The sequence below is a fragment of the Gopherus flavomarginatus genome, chromosome 9, assembly GCF_025201925.1.
Source record: "Gopherus flavomarginatus isolate rGopFla2 chromosome 9, rGopFla2.mat.asm, whole genome shotgun sequence".
Lineage (NCBI taxonomy): Eukaryota > Metazoa > Chordata > Testudines > Testudinidae > Gopherus > Gopherus flavomarginatus.
The window spans coordinates 17,647,027-17,669,781 of NC_066625.1; the positions used below are offsets into that span (position 1 = coordinate 17,647,027).

General features: G+C 39.9%; 1 protein-coding gene across 3 annotated transcripts in view; it reads right to left on the reverse strand.

Moving 5' to 3' along the window:
* Positions 1-22,755, reverse strand: part of VPS35L (VPS35 endosomal protein sorting factor like) — a 115,849-nt gene that overhangs the window by 83,157 nt on the left and 9,937 nt on the right. For 2 of the 3 annotated variants that reach the window (XM_050968718.1, XM_050968719.1), the window contains 7 exons: positions 21,732-21,899; positions 21,310-21,432; positions 20,862-20,886; positions 19,788-19,864; positions 12,912-13,040; positions 5,828-5,912; positions 1,285-1,344 (listed from right to left, as the gene is read on the reverse strand). In XM_050968718.1, coding sequence (XP_050824675.1) covers positions 1,285-1,344; positions 5,828-5,912; positions 12,912-13,040; positions 19,788-19,864; positions 20,862-20,886; positions 21,310-21,432; positions 21,732-21,899 — 667 coding nt within the window. Of the gene's footprint in view, positions 1-1,284; positions 1,345-5,827; positions 5,913-12,911; positions 13,041-15,307; positions 18,027-19,787; positions 19,865-20,861; positions 20,887-21,309; positions 21,433-21,731; positions 21,900-22,755 lie in introns of those variants that run through there. The other variant, XM_050968720.1, reaches the window with a different exon arrangement.

The following is a 22,755-nucleotide window of genomic DNA, read 5'->3' on the forward strand; positions in this document are numbered from 1 at the left end:
TTGTTGACAGGTTCTTTTCTATAATATATTGGTCTCATTAGCAAATACTGAACAAATTAAATTCATTGCACAAAAGCATTGCAATTGTGCCCTCACAGATAAATATAACTCAGGTATCTTTCAATGAGCAAGAGCTACACTGTAGTTTGGTTTCCTGGAGGCAGAGAACTCTGGTGCTAAATCAGAAGTTCTAACCTTATTGGAACAGAAAGAATGAGTACAAATACCAATGACTTTGTTCTCATTTCATACAGCTGCTCAAGGCAGGGTTCTGCATACGAAATTGTGAGTGGGTATGTAGGTTACTGGAAAATTTCATTCCTGATATCATTGCTGGTAGAGATTTCTTTCCAAAATATTTTGACTCTTGCTTCACCCAGAGAGAGCTGTCCTTAGGGGGTGGAGTGTTAAATAGCAACGAGAAAAAAAGAAAGCTCACCAAAGAAAATATTATTACTGACTTGTTTCTCATGATGCTACCGGTTTAGTGTTGCAAGCTGTTTGTGATGAAATCAAAGGTAAATACTTTTATTTTATAACGAAATTTGCAGGGGCTCATCTACAACATGAAAATAACCATATTTAAACATGGTTGTGGCCAAACAGTGTGGTAATTTGGTTTATTTTTTGTCTGTGCAGACAGATAAAACCATGTTATAAGCATGCTGAAAAACTGTAGGATACGAGAATATGAGGAAGAAAGAGGACAAAAGGTTTTTTCCCTTGTTTTAGGACTGGAGTGAGCGGGAATAGTAGTCCCACCCTAGCTGTCTCCCAACTGTTATCTTTCACTTCCTCCTGCCCTAGAAGTTACACATCCTCCCTGCCCTACAAACAAACCTTGCTAATGTTCAGAATCATTAAAACTGGAAACGAGTACATTTTACTGTGACAAGTTTTATGTTGGGTTATCTATAGTTAGGAAGTAAATTTATGTAAAGTTGTGGGAGTGATTAAAGTAACCTGTTATTGACATGTTAAAAACTAGGAACAGCAACTAAATCCAAACTCAGCAAACACGAGCAGCCTGATTTCTTTTCAGAGGACATTAACCAGGTAATATTTTTCTACTGCACCACTGGCTTGGCCCCACTTAAAAACTCTAGTTCTCCCCCATAGGAACTGAGGTATGCACTAAAGTCTTCCCATGTGTTTTTCTTTTATAAAGCTTGGAAGCAAAACTGAATTTTTTGAAATTCCTCACAATCCCAAACTTCGCTTGGTAAACATGGTAAATTTACACATCTCTACAAGAAGAATAGCACAAGGCTGGCACAAAGTTACCTGGTAAAGAGCCGCGATTATCCAGACACATGGATAAAATTCTTTCATATACTAGTTTTCCTGCCAAGAAAATAAGAAGTTAATCTTTAGCAAATTGTAAAATGCAAACTTTGAAATAACGATTGTTTTCTACAGGGTCCAGGAATTTCATCTGCAAAGACTTCCTTGAACTCCATTATATTATGCTGCCATCTAGTGAATCTGAGAGATTTGAAGGATGCACTGAGGATTTTGCATGCTGTAATTTCCCTGGCTTAGTTCTACTAAGAGCAGAGGTAGTGGATAGGTCAGATTATTGACCAGGAAATAACTTTTGGTGCCCCTCTCTTCACTGAGCTGGGATCCTGTATTATTGTTAGCAACTGTGAATAAGTAGAAAAAGACAAAGGGGAAATAAAACCTGGAAAAACAACTGCATCTGTGTCACAGCACATCCTGTTAAACACCAGCAATATGTTTCAAGTTTAAAGGCTGTAATAAATCAGTTCCATACTATTAAAGAAATCCAAGATTATTTTTATTAATAATTGTTAATCAATTAGATTAAATAATTCAGCAAAAACATTTTGATCATTTCATAGTCTATATCTAATTAAAGAAAGCTTTTATAGTTCAACTCTTCCACATACAGGAAGAGATGGAATGAAATATTGTTAAGGTTTAGGAAGCCATTAGGTGAGAGAGTGATAATTTCCTGAAACATTACGTAACACACTATTTTAACTTAAGATAATAGTTTTAGATTTCAAAGTTTAGAGATCCTGACCTTTCCCATAGTTTTGTTTTAGCCTCTCATTGTTAAACACACAAAGAAAGTGCACCTTTTTCCTTCTGGAAATTTAAAGAAATGTGTTTAGATTTTTTTTTATATAAAACGTTTCCATTGCAGCATTGTTTGAAGAATGATGTACCTAATCTCATCTGTCTGTATTATTGTTTGCCTAAATGTTTAACTCACCTACTTTTGGAGTCCTACTTACTAATTATGGAGTGGATAAACAGAGCACCTAATTTAATTAATGAGAATCTCCTTCTTGATCTCAGGAATCAGGTTTCTTCGTGAATTAAAAGAATATGAAAGTATAGTAAGGGAAAATTAAGAGCTTCCCATCTGCCCTGTGTCAAAGGCGGCTCCCTCGCATCTACAATAGAGCTATGAACTGTGTTTGAACTTTGTCCTAGCTAAGCCAGTTAGTGAGCTGATGGAGTCAAATCATGTTCAAACTTAGAAATGCCCATCCATACTGCATTAGAAGCTGGCTTAACTGGAACTGTGTTTAAATACTGAGCCCTAATTCTGTTTCCTGACAACTAAAAACAGAGTCAAATGAGATGGCTCCAGAAGGGAGGCAGGGCATAAGACACTGAAAAGAGCAATATCCTGCTACTATCTGCAAATCCAAGCATTGGATCTGACTGGGAATATAATGATTTAAAGTTAGTGAAATTACAACTTTACATTTTCCAACTCATCCTAAATTTGCTTACTGTTATGGCCATTAAGCAAACCACTTCCTCCACCACTACCTCCTCTTCCTCCCTCCAAGAGCTTTAAGAGAGGGTTATTATTTATACCTCAACAGAGAATCAGGAAGTTTTAAGCATAAAACATTTATATTATCGAATAAGGATTTAAAAAGCAACTGTGTCCAGACAACAATATTTTCCAGTTCTTTTCCTGCTTGCTTAGACTTACATGCAAAGACCAGGCTAGTGGCAATCTCTAAGGCATTTCCACAGACTTTAAAGTGGCTGATGAATGTTTCATCATGTTGATAATTCACAAAAACCCAATCTAATATGTGTGCCATATCAATAGATTTACTGGATTTAAAATGCTTTACTGATGGCAATAGACTACCTAGAGATCTGACCCAGAGAGATGCATCATCTCCAGTTATCCTTGAAATGATATCTCTTTCTTTTGCATTTGTGTGAGCATCTACCTGTAAGGCAAAATAAGTATTGAAACTCCATAGAATTAATCTTGTATTTGTTGTGAATGTACTCTCCCTAGGAGAAGACAGCCAACTGAGACAATTGTTTATGTAATAATAAAACATAGCCAACTATTTAATCATCTCAATTATTCTCCTCCCTAGGGTCCTTAGTTTTCTACAACTGGTAATTCATACAGCCATAACAAATGATGTTTATCTCATGACTTTACTGGTACTCATTGTATTATGACATATTGTATGTATTTATGATTATTCATCTTTCAAGGTTATTCTGTGAAACAATATATTATCCTGCAACAGAACTGATTGTTGGCTTTCAGAAGTTAGTTTGACTACTATTACATTTCTAAAACAAGCTGCAAAGTAACACTTATTTATTTTTGTTAAGAATCTAAATTAAACATGTTTATTAGTAATATAGAAACACAAAACAGAAAAATATTCTGAGCCCAAACACAGCATTAAAAGAGACAGTCAACTATTTTAAGTTAAATATTTGATATTACTTAAAATTGTTACAAATAAGAGAACCACATGAAAATCTGAAGAATCAGTTAATGAAAATATAAACATCATTAATAGAACATAGCATATAGTGTTTTGCATATCCAGGCAAAGAGACTTAAAGGTACTGCACCAACCAAACCGTGACAAACATAACATGGACAATACAAAGCCAAATACAATAAAAAACAATCATGCTATCATTTTGGTTTCAGAACACATTGCAAGACCCAACTTTTTGCATAAGCCTTCCTTCACTAAACAAGGACTAAAGTACAGCACTCTCATGGACCGATGATAAAAACAGATCTAGTAATTTGAATGTTAGCAGATAAATAAAAGGGAGGGTGGAGAGTAGAGTATTTTACAGATAGATTTAAGTGTGTCCCAATTTTGAGCCAGACACTTAGATGCCATGCTGATGGGCACATTAGGGATGCCTCAAGGGAGTCTTATACAGAGGCAGAATGGAATTGAAACAAGACTGCATGGTTATAAAAGATTGCCTCAAAACTTAATTTGGGTTGTTTTCAAAATGAGATAGAGAGGATAAAAAAAATAACACTGCCCAGAGAGGAAGGAGATCCATAGGGGATGCTACCATTAAGGTTCAATCACCCATTGACCTAAGGAGATCGCCAATCCTAAAGGAGTGGACAGTGTCAGAAAGCAGAAACCCACCAGGACAAGATTAACGGAGAATCTCTAAAATACTGCCAGGCTCCCCCTCGTTAGAAGTTTTAAAACCCAAGAGGACCAGCTTAAAAATGATTTCACCAGTTCACCATGCACAGCTGCTCAATCCAGTCACCAGACATGCTGGTACATTCTGTCCTATCTGTAAGTGAGGGAGAAGAACTGCTGGAAGCAATTCTAAGGAATTACTTTAGTTGACACAGCCTGTAATTACAAAGGCTTATGTTGCTGCTACAAGATAAAAACAAAAATATAACTAGAGATCTTCACCTAGTTCACCACTTTAAAACATGTTCAGTCAGTAAGTAAAGGCATCAAGGAAGGGAAGAAACTCCTCATAACAATTCTTTGTACCTAGCAACACTTCCGCCTACTATGGGTTTAGGATGAGAAAGATCTGACATGTCCAGCCAGCAATGTCATCTAAGCATCTCTCCAGACCACAATTCAGTAAGGAACCTGGACAAGATGTGCAGAATATCAATATACTTATGATACTTTGACTTTGCTAAGAAGCTTTTGACATAAGCTAAGGAACTCATAGATAAGACAAATCCTGCAAGAACTCTGCATTATCCATCACCAGCAAGTGACTTCCATAGCTAAGGAACTAATGGAGAGCAATTCCTGACACAAAAACTATATCCTTCAATTGCCAAAGCAACCATCCACAGTCAATCATATTAAAGGCTGCTGAGAAGGCCAGCATCACCAAGATAGCCAACTGACCCCAACAGTATCTAACATGAGTTTATTTGTGCCCCCAATCAATAGGTTTCAAGCCTAGAAGCAGCCTGAATTCAACCTGGAACTTATCTAGGAACTCCCTGGAACGGATGTGCACCTGGAGCTGAAAAAAAGTGAAAGTCTGAGATGGTCTGAGGGTGAGGGAAATTAATAAGTGCTCCAGCATCAAAGGATGACTGAGGAGACAGGTAGACCTTTGCGTATTTTGAAGACGGCTGGCTAACAGACGAGCTGAAAATCCCTCTTAATAGTATTACAACCACACCACTATCTTTAAATAGCCAAAACGGACACAGCTAGAGAGAGTGGATCTCAAGGAACCATAGTTACAATAACCTGACCAGAAATCACTTAAAGCCTAGCGAAGGGAGAGAGGACAGTTCAAAGAAACGTACGTACGTACGTGTGTGCGCCTCTCTCTCTCTCGGCTGGGTTGGCTTGTACTTAATATCTTTTTGACTGATCAGATAGGGAACACTGTGTAAAATTATCTACATTTTTTGTAAAAGTTAAATCCTTAAAGCAGTTGATGTTAACTCCTTAAAATTCTTTATAGGTTCTATTTCTAGAATATTTTATAATACTACAAAAATTAATAAAAATGGATCCATTATAGGTCCATTGTAAGTACTTACCAAACGTATCAAGTATATCTGTAATTAGAACAAATTTACTTGGATAAAACTGGATTACTGTTGTGTCCGAAAGAAGTTTAGAACACTAGAAAAGAAAGAAAAAGGAACAAAGCTTTACCAGGAGGATACAAAATTGTGTTTACCCAATTTAAAGGTAGCCAGTGATGGAATCAGCAAAGGGAAGTGCCATACAAAAAACCCTAGAGATTTTAGAATCATTTGACAGAACACTGCACAATGCCTGCTGTGATAGAGATTGCAATCACATGCAGCATCTTTGACCACATTGTATTAAGTTTTTGAATGGTTTATGTATCATTGTGGGTCAGTGATTGCATGCAACTCAGCAGGGGTGGGTTACCACAGCTCCTCCAAGAACTAAAAACAGTGGAGCAGAAGGGGAGATTAAGGTGAATCATTCAGGCACACCTGCAGTGGGGTGCCATCCCCTAGCAACATTTGCATATACTGGTTCAGACTGGGTTTTCCAAAGACCAACTGGTAATGAAAGGGCTTTGGTATAAAAGGAGAGGAGTTTAAACTGACACGGCCTTCTTTCTGATTCAGCAAACGGACAGGACCTTCCCTCCAAGGGAGGCCCCAACCATTGCAGAAGGGTTGGAAAGTCTGGCCTACTACGACCCTATGAGACTGACGGGTGACTGCTGGTATGTTCAGTGTGCATTTCAATCTGTTCTAGGGCTTGCTTTTTTAAAACTGCTTTCTTTATCATGCTTGTACATTAAGAATAAGTGTGGTTGCTTAAAAAGAGTTGTGTGGTAATTTGTAACTGCTGGCACTACACTGGCCATAGCCCTCAGAGAGAAAGCAAAGCACAACGCTGACCATTAGGCAGATTGGCTTGCTGGGGATATCACAGTGCCAGACAGTGGCTGTGCAGCCTTTAGCCCCCCATTCATAAGGGAGTGGGTCATGAGTCCCTGCCCAGAGACAAGCAATGGCTGGGGACTTGAGACCTCACTGGGCACTCCTGGAGTGGACCATGGAGGTGGAATACAGGTGCAGTTACCCTGAAACTGTGACACCTGGCTCTGATATTCTCCATTTCAGGAGAGTCAGCAGCAGCACTATCAGTCAGTCTCCCCTCATGCTAAGAAATCCACAGAGCAGCATTTCAGTTGGCCTTGGAAGACTTATGCATTCACTCAGGCAAGACAAATGATCTCTGGTAGAGGATAGTGAGAAATACGAGGAAAATGCCATCTATTTAAAAATAATATTTATTTAAAAGTATTTCTATGGTGCTAATCGCAATCTGTCTTCCAAGCATCTATACTCATATGCACAGCGTATATGTAAACTAGGAAATAGGTTATGGTTAAAAACATACTAGCTACCGTATTTTTAAACACAACCTTGCATCTAGTAGAACATAATTTAAGACCTTTTAAAACATGTCTAACAGTCATGGTAACCATAAAAGGAAATCTGTGGTCAACCACATCATAGACACACAAGAGCTAAACTGAGTCAATGGTAGATGTAAAGTCACGTTTAAAGGCACATTTGCGAATGGTTCAAACACAGCCTATTTCCTAGTTTAGATAGGGCCAAAAAGTGAAGTCTCATTTTACTGTAGCAGCATATGAATCCAATTCCATGGTGACCAACTTAGAAAATATACAAGACATGGTACATATATGGTAGGACATAGCAATAAGCTCTGCTGTAGCAGAAATCTTTGGGAGAAGTTTACTCATAGTAAGTGCCCACTGTAGAAGAAAAGCAGGCTTGGGGTGGGAAGAGAGGTGTAAAGGGACAAGTCTGCCTCTCCAATACACTCTTGAAAAACAAACAAACAAACCCTATAGCTTCACAAGAAATCTCTCTATTCTTCAGGTCACCAAGAGGAGCAGTAGAAACCCCTCCCCAGTCCCTTCTGATGCAGGATGGCCCTTCCCCTGCAATTAGGAGACAGTCTTCAATGGAATGGAATGAATACAGTTTAAGCCGGGGGGGGTGGGGGAGGGAGACTGTCTAAAAATACAATTTCTACTCTGTTCCCAACATTCAGGGAAGCATCACCATACTGGAACAATACACAAAACAAGTGTAAGTGGGATAATGCTTTCAGCCTCACTGCTTTATTCACCAAGAGAGGATCTAGAGAGTTCACAAGAAAGAAAAGCCAGACCCCTCACTCCTGTGACCCAAGTGAACTATTGCCACTGTTGCCTGTTAAGTATGTAGGCAGTTCTCTCCTCGGGTAACAGATATATCCAAGCACATTATGGGCATCCAAGCGCATTGTGGGCAGCCACCACACAACACACCTTTGTTTGCTTAATCTAAGGATGACTATGTTATATTGCTATTAAAATATTTGTACTTTCTCTCTTCAATTTGTATATTTTAATATATTCATTGTGAGATGGGTTCGCCTAAATGATAATGACAGTACATCTACATCGCAATAAAAACCTGCGGCGCCAAGTCTCAGAGCCCGGGTCAGTGGTCTCAAGCTCGCAGGGCTAAAAATTGCAGTGTAGATTTTGGGGCTCAGGATGGAGCTGGGGCTCTGAGAGCCCATGAAGGGGGGGAAGGTTTCAGAGCCCAGGCCCCAGCCTGAGCCCAAACATCTACACTGCAATTTTTAGCTCTGCAGCTCAAGCCAGCTTATGCTAGGCCAGCCCCAGCCATGCCACAGGTCTTCTATTGCGGTGTAGACGTACCCAAAAAGAACATTAGTTTCCAAAAATTCTGACTTTCCACTATCATACTAAGAAAACAAGGTACTAAAGAAGTGTCAACATACAGTGGAGAACAGAAAGCTTTAAAGACAGCCACACAGCTGACCCCTAGATTTCTAATTCTCACTCAGACCACAGATACCAGCAGAGTGGCATTTGCTCTGAATCTAAAGTTATTAGTAGGATGGGGCTGGAATTTTCCACAAGTATCATGTCTCTCTAAGCTCTGTCAAGGTCAAACCTGAAAGTTTCCTGCAGTCTTTTAAATTTATTATATAGCTCATTTGCCTTATATTCCCAAGAGAGTTTTTTGAACAGTACATAGTTGCTTTCCCAGTAATTCTTTGTTATCCTTTCTGTATGTACTGAAAACAAAACAAACTCTCTCTCACACACACTCACATGACCAGCAATGAACCCATGAGCACAGACCTTCTTTCCCTTTACTCCTTTTGGGGCACTGTGCACCCCCCAGGGGCACAAAGGATACTCCCTCAAAGCAAGCACTGCTACTGTACAAGCTGTTGCATGGAGGTGTGGAAGGCAAAGTTCTGTCTGTATTTTTCCATTCCCCTAACAAAGTTCTCTCACAGTCTGGTCCTAAACCAAGCTACTTCTAGTGTTGTAATGCGACTGGGTTTTTGCCCCCACTAACAAATGTTTAATTCTGGGAATAAAGTATACCCCTGCTCTTTAGTATGCTCATAATGTTGTACTCTTGTTAGGAAACTGTTTACCTCTGGGGTAAGAGGGAATAGTAATATGTTTAAGAGTATCTCAAATTCAGAGTGATCCAGCAATAGCGAAGCTCCGGTAAAGGTATTGCCTCATTCACACTCTTTTCTAACCACCAATTTATTGCCATTCTGTTTCCTCCATCCCTTACCACAGGAATTAGTATAATATTTCAGAAACTGAAATACAGATGTAATTAATGCCCATGCCTAGGATCAGGCAGGGATTTATCTGCAACAAAGTTTTCATGTAGAAGGAGGGTTCCTATGGGTGAGAAGTAGTTATGCTTTTTGTATGACACTACTCAGGGACCACTGAGAGTGTTGTTTTTTCAGGATAGGAGGGTAAGTAAATCACAAGATAGAATGATACTAAAATTAATGATGTTTCCAAGAAACATGGTCTGACAGAACCATGTCTTAGGATCTTCCTTTGACTCAGCAATCCCATAGGTACTACATTTATATTCTGTGTTTTCCTCTTAACAAGAGTTGTAACATGGTATTGTATTTTCTTGTGGTAAAATACTATTAGGTCACCACACTTTTCATGCCAATTTGTTTTTTTAATAATATTGCTAATTCCCTGTTGCTACAAAAAGGCATAAATCATCCAAACACAAAGATCATTTTCTGAACTCTATTCATTCCGGATTTGTATTTCATTTCCTTTGTAACCTTTACCAGCATTTCCAACTTAAACAGCTTTCCAAAGGGGATCCACTGCCGGAAAAACAATCCTGACTTTATGTAACCTTTCCTTATGACTATTAACATTACATCAGTCTCTCAGTTTGCAAGGTTACTGCAGCTTCCCCGCACTCTGCCTCTGGCCTCATCTAAAGGCCAATTAATACAAGTTTTAACATTCAGTTGTCCTATTTCTTAACACATGCCATCTTCCTCCTCCCCCCCAAAAATAGTAACTTACAAATTAACACAGTTGAACACTGTGCATCATCAGTAGAGAACCTCTGAACAGTTTCTGTGCTAAATCAGATTATTCAATTACTTTACTAAACCAGGATAGGAAGAAAACAGCAGCTTATGCTAGCCATCCTTCCATTATTTTGTCGGGGGGGGGGGAATCATCACTGGCCAATAAAAATTAAAAGAAATTGGTTTTACTGACTCTATTGTACGGTTTAACAGCCTTTATCATCAGTTTTTTATCTACTTCTCCCACAAGTACCTTCACTTTCTTCCATGTTACTCCTTATACCTAGGAACCCCCTTTTCCTCCCCAATCAAAATCCCTAAAAACACCACCTTATTGTGTGTCAGACTCACTTCCAAGCCGTGATTACTACTACTGTCTTATTGCACATACGAATTGTGCACTCAGCCAGCCTAATCTAAACATGATTGTATTAAGGGCTTCCTTGTCCTCTCTCCATATCCTATTTGTCACATCAGCCTGACTGTACAGAAGATTTGTAAAATAAAGATATGTTTCACTCCTTTATTACCTCTGAATTATTAGGTATTCAAACCAAACGGATAACAACTTTAAAGAAAAAAAAAATCTATCTAGAAATTGATGACATGGCCAACAGCAGGCTGTTATTGCCAGAGGTGGACAGTGGTCTATATTTGGCATTACTGAGCACTCAGCATGACAGCTTTCTACTCCACTTCACTCTAAGAGGTCCATCATCTGCGAGAAGACCACCCTTCAGGGAAGATGAGCAGTTATGCAGCACTACCCACTGTGACTTTATTAAGCAGCAGCACAGAAACTGCAGAGATTCTCCCATTCACTCTTGCAAGGTCCTTGCAGTGAAACAATACTTGTGGTCAGTGGTGACAAGAAATGCTGATGGATCTAATGTAATCTGCATGGGCACCATACATTATAAGGAGATCAACTACCAGCAATATCACTAGTCTCAGGTCCATACCCAGAAATGAATCAAGATGGGCAAGGACAAAAGAAACCTGGTAATAAATAGTCCCTTCAGTTGCGATGTTAGCTTCAGGCAACAAGCACAATCTCAGAAACTATTTTTACCCTAGGATAAAGTTTTCTAGCTACTACCCTCCAAGCCATTTATTACTTGTAGATGATAGTACATAATGTGTGTAGAATATATCCAATATAATACTACAGTGATGAGGCCCTAGATAGGAGGTTTTACTTCAACTGTTTTTTTGACTAATAGGAGACCCTACAAGCTTTATTTTATTTGAAGATAGATGAATCAAAAACTAAAAAAAAAAAAAACCTCCTACTGCATCAGTTAAAAATTTCATTGCATCAGAACAGTGTTAATAAATTAACCTAACCAGAATTACTGCCAAGACAAATATTTAGATGAAAACACTTGCTGTTCCAAATGTTTTCCACATCTGATCTACATTGCAAGCAGCTCACAACACATGTTTTTGGAATATGATATCAACTTCTTTGAATAACATTTACTTTGTAAAACAATAAACAGTCCTCGAAAGGAAGCTAGCAGCAGTTTGCCATGTCATATAGAAAAAAAACCAAAAACTTTACACTGGGAATCTACATGATGCATCTCCAAATACCTGATGCAATGAATTGCAGGCTCCCATTGCAGCTACTTTCAGATGAACAGAGTGGGAAATAAGCATGTTTACTTCCACTAAATGAGCTTACAGATTGTACTTTTTTGCCAGAGCAGTGAAACAATCATAAACGTGTATTTTTTGTAAGCCAGAAATATGTAATGTGATAACCACCTTAAAGATACCGATCTATTGTTTCTAAATTATTAACACCAAGCATGTGTATCACAGAGAATATCTTAAGCATTCTTAGATCTAAAGTATTTTGATTTCCTCAAGGAGCTTCATTTTATTATCCAGTATTTCAAACCAATTAGGCAATTTTTCACGTCTTTAATACTTGAACAACTTCAAAGAGGTTATCAGTTCATAGTAAAACAAACAAACAAAAAAAACAATAATGGTGAGAAACCAAACTCTTAGTAATATCTTAGTTACAAAACATCAGCTTTTACAAAAGAGCTAAGTGAGTTTCAGTGGAGATCAGTGAACTATGTATTTCCTTTACAAATGCTGATTTTAAAAAAAAAATAGAATGTCTAGAAATAAAAAGTTAAGAGATCCAGCCTATTCTGCCTATATTTCTTCATCATTCCCTCTCACCCCCCCCCAACTTATCTTTGCACCTTAGCATTTACAAAAAAAAAATATAGTCACAAAGGTAAAAATGTCAAATTACCAATAGTACTAAAATGTACAATATAAAAGCATTTTCAAAGTCCCAATTTTTTGTATCAATTATGTTGATTTGAGTATTTTTTCCATATACATCATCTAAGTATTAGGAAAACTAAAACAAAAATAAAAAGATCAGATGTAGGAGGAAGATGCATGTGACCACTAATAACTTACTGCAATTTAAATGTTTATAGAATTATAAATATGAGAGATCCAAAAGACCTATCATATAATCCATCCCCCTTTCTAATTAAGATTATTCCATAGAGTATATTTTCTTGTGTTTTGTCCAGGCTACCTTTAAATGTTCTGTTACGGGGTTTTCACTGCTGCCTTTGAGAGACTTAAACCCTGATCCCCCAAAGTATTTGAGTCTATGCTTAACTTTAAGTACTATTTGAGAGGCACTATTCACTATAAACTGACCTGGATAACTATTTTTAGAGCTTTTACTTTCTGATCAGAGGCCCAGGCGTCCTTCAGTGACTGATTGAGGTCTTCAATCCGATGCATGTAATCCTGCTGAGTCAAATTCAACAGCTCTTTCTGTGAACCCTGACAAGAAAAAACAGCAGCATTTAATAAAGAGGCAACCAACTAAAACAAGATACCTATTAGTTAGCCAATCTATTAACCTTAAACCTAACATTTCCCAATTTTTGAGTACTTGGGGCTCGTCAGCAAGGCTGGAACCTTAAGATCTACTGCACATGCTCTACACTTGAGCTAACATGCCGTCTACGCTACAAACTTTTTACCACACAAGTTACATCGGTATAAAGCTGCTACAGTTGGTATATCACTTGTGCACTTGCCTACTTGGTTCCTTGCATCGGTTCTGCATGTATGCACCTGGAGTGCTTGTGTCAAAGCACAGTGCGGTGAACCGTGGATAGGTATCCCAGTGTGCAACTCACCACCGTCCAGTGCACTGTCTCTTAAGAAGTTTCGGCAATGCATAATGGAGCAGAAACAAGTCACACTGAGGTGACTAGAAGCAAGGGGTCAACTTCTCCCATCCCATAACATCATGTATATCCCAAAATTTTCATGCCTTTTAAAAAAATCCCACGAACCCACACAGCCCTCCTCTCTGACAGAAGCATGGAGCCTACATAGCTATGTCCTATTGTCATGAGAGTTGCAAGCATAGGATGCGCTATCCTCAGGTATCTGCAGAACTGGAAAAAGAACCGAATCAACAAGGAGCATGACAATTTCTTGGAGGATAGATTGCTGTGGAACAAAACAAGGATCAATTCAAGGTTGCTGGTGGCATTCACAGAGCAGCTGCAGGTAGCAGAATGCTGAATCTGGGCCCAAGAAACAAGCACTGATTGATGGGATTGCACTGTAATGCAGGCTTGGGACAATGAGCAGTGGCGGCAATACTTTCAGATGAGAAGGGGAGCATTCCCGGATATGTGTGCTGAGCTCACCCCAGTCCTCTAGGGCAGGGAAACCAAAATGAGAGCTGCACTGACATTGGAGAAGTGATGGGTGATAGTGCTCTGGCAACTTGCAATGCCAGATTGCTACCAGCCAGTAGGAAATAATTTTGGAGTTGGAAAATTAACCCTGGGGCCACTGTCACACAAGTGTGTAGAGCCATTAATTGTCTCGTGCTATATAGGACTGTGACTCTTCGCAATGTGCAGGACATAATAGACAGATCTGCAGCAATGGCCTTCCCCAACTGCAGTGTGGCAATAGCTAGCTCTAGCTCTAGCTCTAGCTCTAGCTCTATATATATATATATATATATATATATATATATATATATATATTCTGGCACCAGACCAGCTTGCCACAGAATATATCAACAGAAATGGCTAATATTCTGTGGTTATGCAAGTGTTGGTGGATCATGGGGTAGGGGGGAAGGGAGGAATCAGTGTTGGCTGGTCAGAGAAGGTGCATGATGCTCACATCTTTAAGAACACAGGACTATTCAGAAAGTTACCAGCAGAGACTTTCTTTCCAAACTGGCAGATTACCACTGGCAATGTTGAAATGCCAACAGTGATCCTGGGGGACCAGGTCTACCCTCTGCTCCCCAGCTCATGAAGTCATACACTGGCCACCTCAACAGAACCAATGAAAGATTCAACTACCAGCTCAGTAGGTGCAGAATGACATGTGCTTTTGGTAGATTGAAGGGATACTGGCATTGTTTACTCACAGAATGGTGTCAGTGACAAAAAAAATCACAGTGGTTATAGCTGCCTGCTCTGTCCTGCATAACATCTGTGAAGCAAGGGAGAAAACTTGCCAGCAGAATGAAGGGCAGAGATGCATCAGCTGTCTGCTGAGTTTGAACAGCCAGACACAAGGACTATTAGAAGAGCTCAAGGTGAAACTATACAGCTAAGGGAGGCTTTGAAAGAGCACTTAAACCATGAGCCACAGTAACGTGTTGTGGTGTATTGTACTCTCCCTGATCCTGCTGTTTTGGGGCCTGTTAGGAATTATGCGGTACCTGGTGTACAACTATGAATATAACCATGTCAATATACCTATTAATTCTCTGATGTTTGTTGTACATTTAGGATTATTACACTGGTGTTTTTTTACTGATCCAGTGAGTTGTGTCACACTGTACAAGTGTGTGCTTTCAGTACCACTAGACATTCTGCAGCATATGTTGAGAACTAATAAAGATACATTATTTTCCAAACAACAGAATTTTATTGTGTAACAAAAGATACTGCAAAAAAAATTCTGTGCAAATTAAACGCAAATGCATTAAAACCTTAATACATTTATGGAATAGCTCTTAAAGAAGGGGAAAGTACATTCATGTCCATTTTACCTACACATACATCAACTATGGCTCTCAGGTCACTGCATGTGAAGTTGTGGCTGGCTCTAATCTTCCCCAAGGTGGAGTGGCAATGGTAGGGATGCAGCCCAATGCTCCATGGAATGTTGGGGCAGGAGGTGTAGGGAGATGCTGTAATAGAGTTATCTGTGGACTGCAAAGGGAGGCGAGCCCATGACTGTTCAATCTGTAGTTCCACAAGAGTCTGCAGCACCAGTTTCCGCTGCTGGAGAAGCCCATTATGTCCTGATGCATCTCCCTCTCCTTTTTCTGCACCTGTCTCCTGTCCGCTCTTCCCTTTTCCACACAGTCTGTAATATTCACCCTCCAGACTCTCTGCTAAGGATCTGACACAGCACTAGATCTCACTGAACATGTCACCATGAGTCCTCTTCTTTCTCCTCCTTGCCTAGTGCAGACGTTCCATGGGTGTGGAGAAGGAATCACTCAACACTGCAACTGCTGCAGCTATAGGTAAAACACACAGAGGTACCATTGTTGGTACAGTCACCATGGAAGGTGAAAGTTAAGATTCAGAACTCCCTTCTCTTGCTCCCCTACAATTTTAAACAAGACATGCTTATTGACACTTTTGCTTCAGAGTGCTTGTGTACGGGCCAACTCATAGCAGCAGTCATGAGGAGTTTGACCTGGCAGGGACAAGAGAAATGAGAGAATTGCTCAGGTGCATGAAACTATGAGAACCAGGCAATGGCACTGAACATTGGCACCGTCTTCCATAAGCAGTGGTGATTTTAGTAGATATCTCACTCGTGAGCGTGACGAAGGCACAGAGAATACAGCTGCTGGTGGAGTTCTGAAGACACAAAGGCTCATATGCTGCTAGCCTGTTTATTGCAATTGTGCCTGCCAAAATTATCGCTGACTGGCATGGGAAAGTGTCCTACTGCAGAGGAAGAAATAAGGCTGCCATCCTTAGAAACCCTCTGGAGAGGATTGCAGAGTGCCCCCATGAAAGTTGTCTTAAGATCTCTCAGGAGGATTTGAGGGACATCCCAGTGTACATACACAAACTGCTCCACATGCCATCGTCCCCGCACCTAACTCTACAGGGGAATGAAAAGCAGATGACTTTACCTCTCCTTGTTGTACGACTAGCTCTTCTGGTATAAGTAAGTTAACAAAAAGTCAATAGCAGTGTCCTGTTAAGCTGGGGACACCATCAGTATATTATAGTAATAAGAATTACAATTACATACTTACCCTGGGGTTCTTTCCCCTCCATCAGACTTGCCTGTATTCAACTGCCGGAACTCACTGGAGTGTGATAGACTATCAAACAGGCCCTGGCTTGTGGCATAGCTGGACTCCCGGTAGCATGTCCCTCCTCCTCTCTGTTCTCGCCAGCAGCCTGTGACTCAGGTACTTCAGAAGTATTCATGGTTGCAGGCAAGGTGCTGGTGAGATCTCCACCACATATGACATACAACACTTTGAAAAATTAGCAGGTCTGCAGCTTGGCACCAGATCGACTGTTGGCCTCCCTGGCCTTCTGGTATGCCCACTGCAATTCTTTCGCTTTCATGCAGCACTGCTTCAGATCCCTGTCATACCCCCTTCTGCATTCCTCACATAATCTGCTCATAGATGTCCACATTTCTACAGCTGGTCTGTAGCTGTGCCTGCACAGCCTCTTCTTCCCACAGGCTCAGGAGATCCAATATCGCCTGTCTACTCCAGGCCAGAGCGTGTCTTGAGCATGTAGTTGGCATGTTCAGCTGGGCAGTAGCACACAGCAGTGGAAAGCGCTAGGTGTGCTCGCCAAGCTGGGCAATCAGGAAAAGGCACTTAAAACCCTGTGCATTTTTGTAAGCTTGTGTTGGGGGGAGAAGAGCTTCTCGTCTCCATAACCCCTGGACAGTTCAGTTTGTAACTGAGACCAGAGCACTCAGTGTTGGGCACTGGGGGACAGCTGCTGGAGGGTTTCACAGATGTTTGCTGACAAGAGAGGATGGCTGAGATTTAGGAATCACGTGTTCCATTCTAGGCTCTGGAGGGCTCTCTAGTGGGCACAGAGCCTCACGTTAAATAGTTCTGGCTGACATTTAAAAAAAAAAAAATTCAGCATCAGGCTGAAAACCAGTATAGGAAATATTACCTCTAATTAATGCTTAAAGTTTGGCAGTTACAAGCAACTGCAAACTGGATGTTATAATGGGAAATGTTGGGAAACCTTAACAACAGGCTGAGCTATCAGCCACTCTCCTATAACAACTGTGTTTTTACCCCACAGTTTTAGTAAGATGCAACAGACCACCACATTCAAGGTGCTTGCTTTGTTGCAGCAACTCGCTAACAAATATAGCCCCAAGCTGCAGAGATCAGAGCCAGATATGAACTTCCACAAAATCCAGGGAGGGGAGATCTTGAGTCCTGGGTTTTGGTTTAGGCCCCCATAGACCACATCTTCCTATAAATATTCCCAGCACTTATGGGAATATTCCTGATGACATCAGCAATGCTGGTGTAGAAACAAAAGGTAAATAAAGCAGTTGTGCTGGCTCTGACACTAGAAACATTACTATGCAATATTTGACAAAAGGACAGGGAGAAAAACCGGGAGCAGAGACTTCTGCTTCTGCTGAAAAGGGCAAACACAATGAAAGTTTAAATAAATATATGAAGTAATTGACAGTGCCCTTTTAAAGCGTATATTCTTCATATTAATCAAATACCTTTACAATATAAAGCAGAGCTAAAAGAACACAAGCATCAGACTGACCCTCATGCTGTTAAGCCATTTTCTCTAATGCAGTGGTTCTCAAACTTTTTTTTTCACGGACCACTTGAAAATTGCTGAGGGTCTCAGTGGACCACTTACTGATCTTGCCAAATGTTGTTTGTACTGGTAGCTAACTACTGTAAAGCGCTAAGGATAAAAGCACTATATATATAGATTAAACAAAAAAACCCACAAACATTAAATTTTTTTTTGTTCTACAAATAAAAGCACATAACTCATTAAAATATCAGTAGTCTTACCTTTCTAATGTGACGTATGTTCCCTCTCTCCCCACCCCGGCAGCCCCCGAGCTGGGGCTGGACAGGAGGGGGGTCTCCCCCACCACGGTAGCCCCCGAGCTGGGGCCAGGAAGGAGGGTTGTCTCTCCCCGGCAGCCGCAGCCCTGGAGCTGGGGAAAGTCACCTCTTTCTCTGGACGCCGCAGCCCTGCACGTCCTAAATCCCCCCCAAGGCCACCACCTCACCTTACATGTGCATCTTCACAAGGGTCCAAGCACCTAATTAGTGAAGCCACACCTGCATGGCTTCTCTAAGTAAGTGGGTAGCCCCTCATTCTTTTGCATGCGGCCGCCCAGCATGCGCCTTAGAGGGAACTTCTATGGACCACCTGAATGGAGCTCCCATGGACCACAGTTTGAGAACCCCTGCTCTAATGAAATTCTTTATTCCTTTAAATTTTTAAGAGGTTTTGTCTTTGACTGCTATTAAGTTGTAGCAGCAGCAGAAATAAAGTGTCCTTTGGTTACTTTCAGGTCAAGTACTACAACAAGCCTGAGTTCCTCTAACCCTCCAATTCCTTTTCATATGAACACCATTGTAAGGCTATTTATGAACAATCAAAACATGTTGCAGAATGGTGTGCAGACCTAAGGCAAAAAGTTATTGTAAAGCTCCCAGCTACTCATTTGTGAAAAATAAAGAGCAAGACTCAAGTATTGTCATGTCAGAACTATAGCAGGTCACTGTAAAGGATTACGTATCAGGAATGACTACCAGGAAAATAAAATCAACAAATGGAATGATAAAGGGCAGAAGTGAGTGAGGCTAGCCAATTCAGTCTCAGTAGTGAATACATCATATATTACTGAGATACACTTATCCTTCCACTAACAGAATCTAATCTGCAGATATTTAAGTAGATGTTACTTTTGACACACACTCATTTCATGCTGAATTTATAAAATGAACACAATACTGTGTTAATTATGAGATCCAAGTAGAAGTCAGCCATAAGACATGGAGACACTGAAGCAGAACTGGCACCAATTCAGTAAGGTATTTAAGCATGTCAGCGGCCTTGCTGATTTCAATGGGACTAAAGTATTTAAACATATGCATATTTAGAGCCTGACTGAATCAGTGCCTTTCTTAGGAGAGATGTCAGTCTCTACAACAAGAGACAGAATAAAAAGATTAGAAGTTGATAGAGCCTACCAGAAACCAGGAAGCTTAAATACAGCAGCTATAGGAGATAAATGATACGATGTCAGCTCAGTGACTCTCCTTTTGAGATACTGTTTCTCAATGAGCTAAAAATTTAGGCCCCAATTCTACACAGAAACACACACTTTCAACAGGACTATTCGAGTGCATGAAGTTAATCAACTACGTCAGTGTTTGCAGAATCAGAGCTTTAGGGATAAGTCAGAAAGTTTCTTAAATAGTTCTCTCATACAATTAATCTTTTTTCTCTTAAAATGGAAATGTTGTTTGCTCACCTCTTCAAGGTCATCCAGCTCTTCTAGCCTTGTTCGCACCTTCTCAGAAACTGCTGAGCCAGGCGTCGTAGCTTTTCCTGTAGGTAATTATATCTTTGAATTGTTTAAAATTTTCAAATTCTTAAACTATTAAAAAAAAAAAAAAAAAAGACTTGAGGGGAAGAGTCAGATTTAACAAGCTAACAATATCCAAGATCAAAATGGTGGTTCAACAATCTAACGTAGCTATTCAGCTGCTAGCATGAGAGACTGCGAGCCTGGTTTTTAAACAAGACCTCCATTCCTGCAGGCACACAATGAATGTTGCCAACGATTCATTCACTTTTTTCTCCCAACAATTCATAGTGGGTACAGAATATCAACTGCAAAAAGTGAAGCCTGATTTGAAAAAATAAATACATAAAAATTAAAAACAGGCTCTAGATTTTCTATTCAGGATCTTCTGCTAAGAAGCTAGAGCCCTGTATATTTACTCATTCCAATATTCCACTTGCTATGGAAGGTTCTTTACTATTTAGCCTCCCATTCTTAACAGCTTTTCCCATTAACAAAACAATTAAAACATTGCATTAAAAATTAAGATTTTGGTGTCATACTAAACAGCCAGTATAATACTGGAATTGGCTCCTTCAATGCTTCTCTCTCAGCCAGGCAGAGAACTGTTGAACAGCTATGTAAAGCACTTACTTCTATTTCCCCCCCCTGTTCCCTTCAAGCAAGCAAGTGGGAAAATTAATAAAGACAAGCCAAATACCAAAATAATCTTGCCATTTTGGAAGATTTGGAGGGATAGTAACAGCCCAGATGTTTTTTAAAGCCACAATATAAGTTACAGGAGCTATAATTTCTTTCAATTACACATAAGGCACCCAGCAGCCACTAGATGGAGCTAAATAAAATTTATTTTTCTTGCATTTCCAAAAATCCAATGGGACTCTCATGAGCAATAGCAGTGAATCAGCTCACAGTTGGAGAAAGAAAGCTTCAGTTTGAATGCATGTTTGCACCAAAGGTCTGTCGTTTGTTCTCTCCTTAAAATAGTCCCATGCCATTTGATATACAGAAACTACTCACCTTTTTCCGAACTCATATACAGATTCTGCAGAGAAACAACAGTATTTTAGGAAGCATGTATTTACAAACTATTAACTTATTTACAAATGATTTAAGAAAGTGTGGATTGATTATTTTCAGTGCTGATGTTTATTCTATAAATTAACGGAGATATGAAGTGTGATTGTAAGATTTTCATGGCATAGACCATGTCTCTATTTGTGTTCTGGGAAGTGGCAAGCACTCTTCTGGACTCTCTAAAAATAACCAAGTACAACAGGACAAAGATCAGCCAGTCTTCTTTATGAATATTTAAAAGCTAGAGCTGCTGGGATGGTTTTCAACTTCATTGCAAATTAAATTTACTGAATTTGTTTACACAGAAAAGGAATAGTCACAATTACTGTAGTCTCACAGTACCCATAGTCCATTAAGGTTCTTGCACAAAATCATTAAGAAGTGCACTTACAATGGAGAGTTTTTCAGTCGTTGTGTATCTAGCAAGGATTTCACCACGTTTGCTTGACCATGGTTCAAAGTCACTTCCTACAACCAAGCTGTCGTCTTTATCACGTTTCTTTCTTGTACTATCCTAGGAGGAACACAAACAAGGCGTTTAACTTCATGTAAACCAGGAAGACTAAGAAAGATGACCAGACATTTTAAGACCTACTATGTTTCATGTTTTACTGATCCTTCCACAGATGTAGAACATTAAAAAACAAACGTTACCAAAACTGCTAAAGCAAAAGAAAACCAGTAAATGAAATTCTCTGATTAGTTAATATGGTACTTTCTGTACTGGAACAACTCTTGCAAGAGCACAAAGCATCAGTTCTATGCAGGCTAATTTTGTTCAATCTATTTGAGATAATTAACCTTGAGCTTTACCGTGTTAGCTGCAGTAGTCACTGAATCTGCTGTTGCTGCGAACAATGACAAGGGATCAGTGCCATCCAACACACTGCTTAGTGGGTCTATCATTGAACTGGAAGAAGAGGAGGAGGTAGAGGAAGTACTTCCTTTCCGAACCATTTTCTTGGTCTTGGATTCAGTAACCTGAAGGAGAAGTTCAGCTGTAAAATGAAAAGATCTACTTCCACTTTAATAATTTACTAGAGCACAGATTCTCCAAATAACACAATTTTTCTCTCACTAGGAGTGCCTCAGCTGTAGTATTGGTACTTAGAGGTTCTTTTACCATTTTTGTTTCTATTCTCTGCAGCAAAAGGCACTCTTTAGCCTCTCCCCTCTACCCCCCTCCCAGTTGCTTCCTCCTCCCACTCATTTTTATCCTGTCTTTCATGATGCTCCTTTAGCTTCAAACAGCCTACCACTTCCTGTGCGCCAACTATGCTTCCTTTTGTCATTCAAATCCACCCTTAAAGACTGCTCCTTTCAAGAAGCTTTCCTGTGCAGATCTCCCTACTGACCTTCCAGAATCTGAACTGCTGCCCATGTATCAGTCACCAGAGTTAAACTAACCTCTTTGAAGCAGGGACCTTGCCTCTTATGTGTTCTGTAGAGCCCATGCACGCTTGCAATATTTCACAGAGTGTTTTTTAAAACCATAGCTCGTTTAGAGGTAACCCAAAACCATCAAGTTCTACATCAAGTAGTGTCATAAACAGATAGTTGAGGGTTAATGTCTCTTTTACCTGTAAAGGGTTAACAAACAGTGAACCTGGAACACCTGACAAGAGGACCAATCAGGAGACAAGATACTTGCAAATCTCGATAGAGGGAAGCCTTTGTTTTGGGCTGTTTCGCAGGGTTTTAGTTCTCTCTTGGGATTACGAGAAGCCAGATATGTAACCGATTACTCCCATCTTCTGAAACAGCCTATTCTGTTCAATTTAGTAAGTACCAGTTAGAAAGGTGGTTTAGTCTTTTGGATTGTTTTCTTTATTTGCAA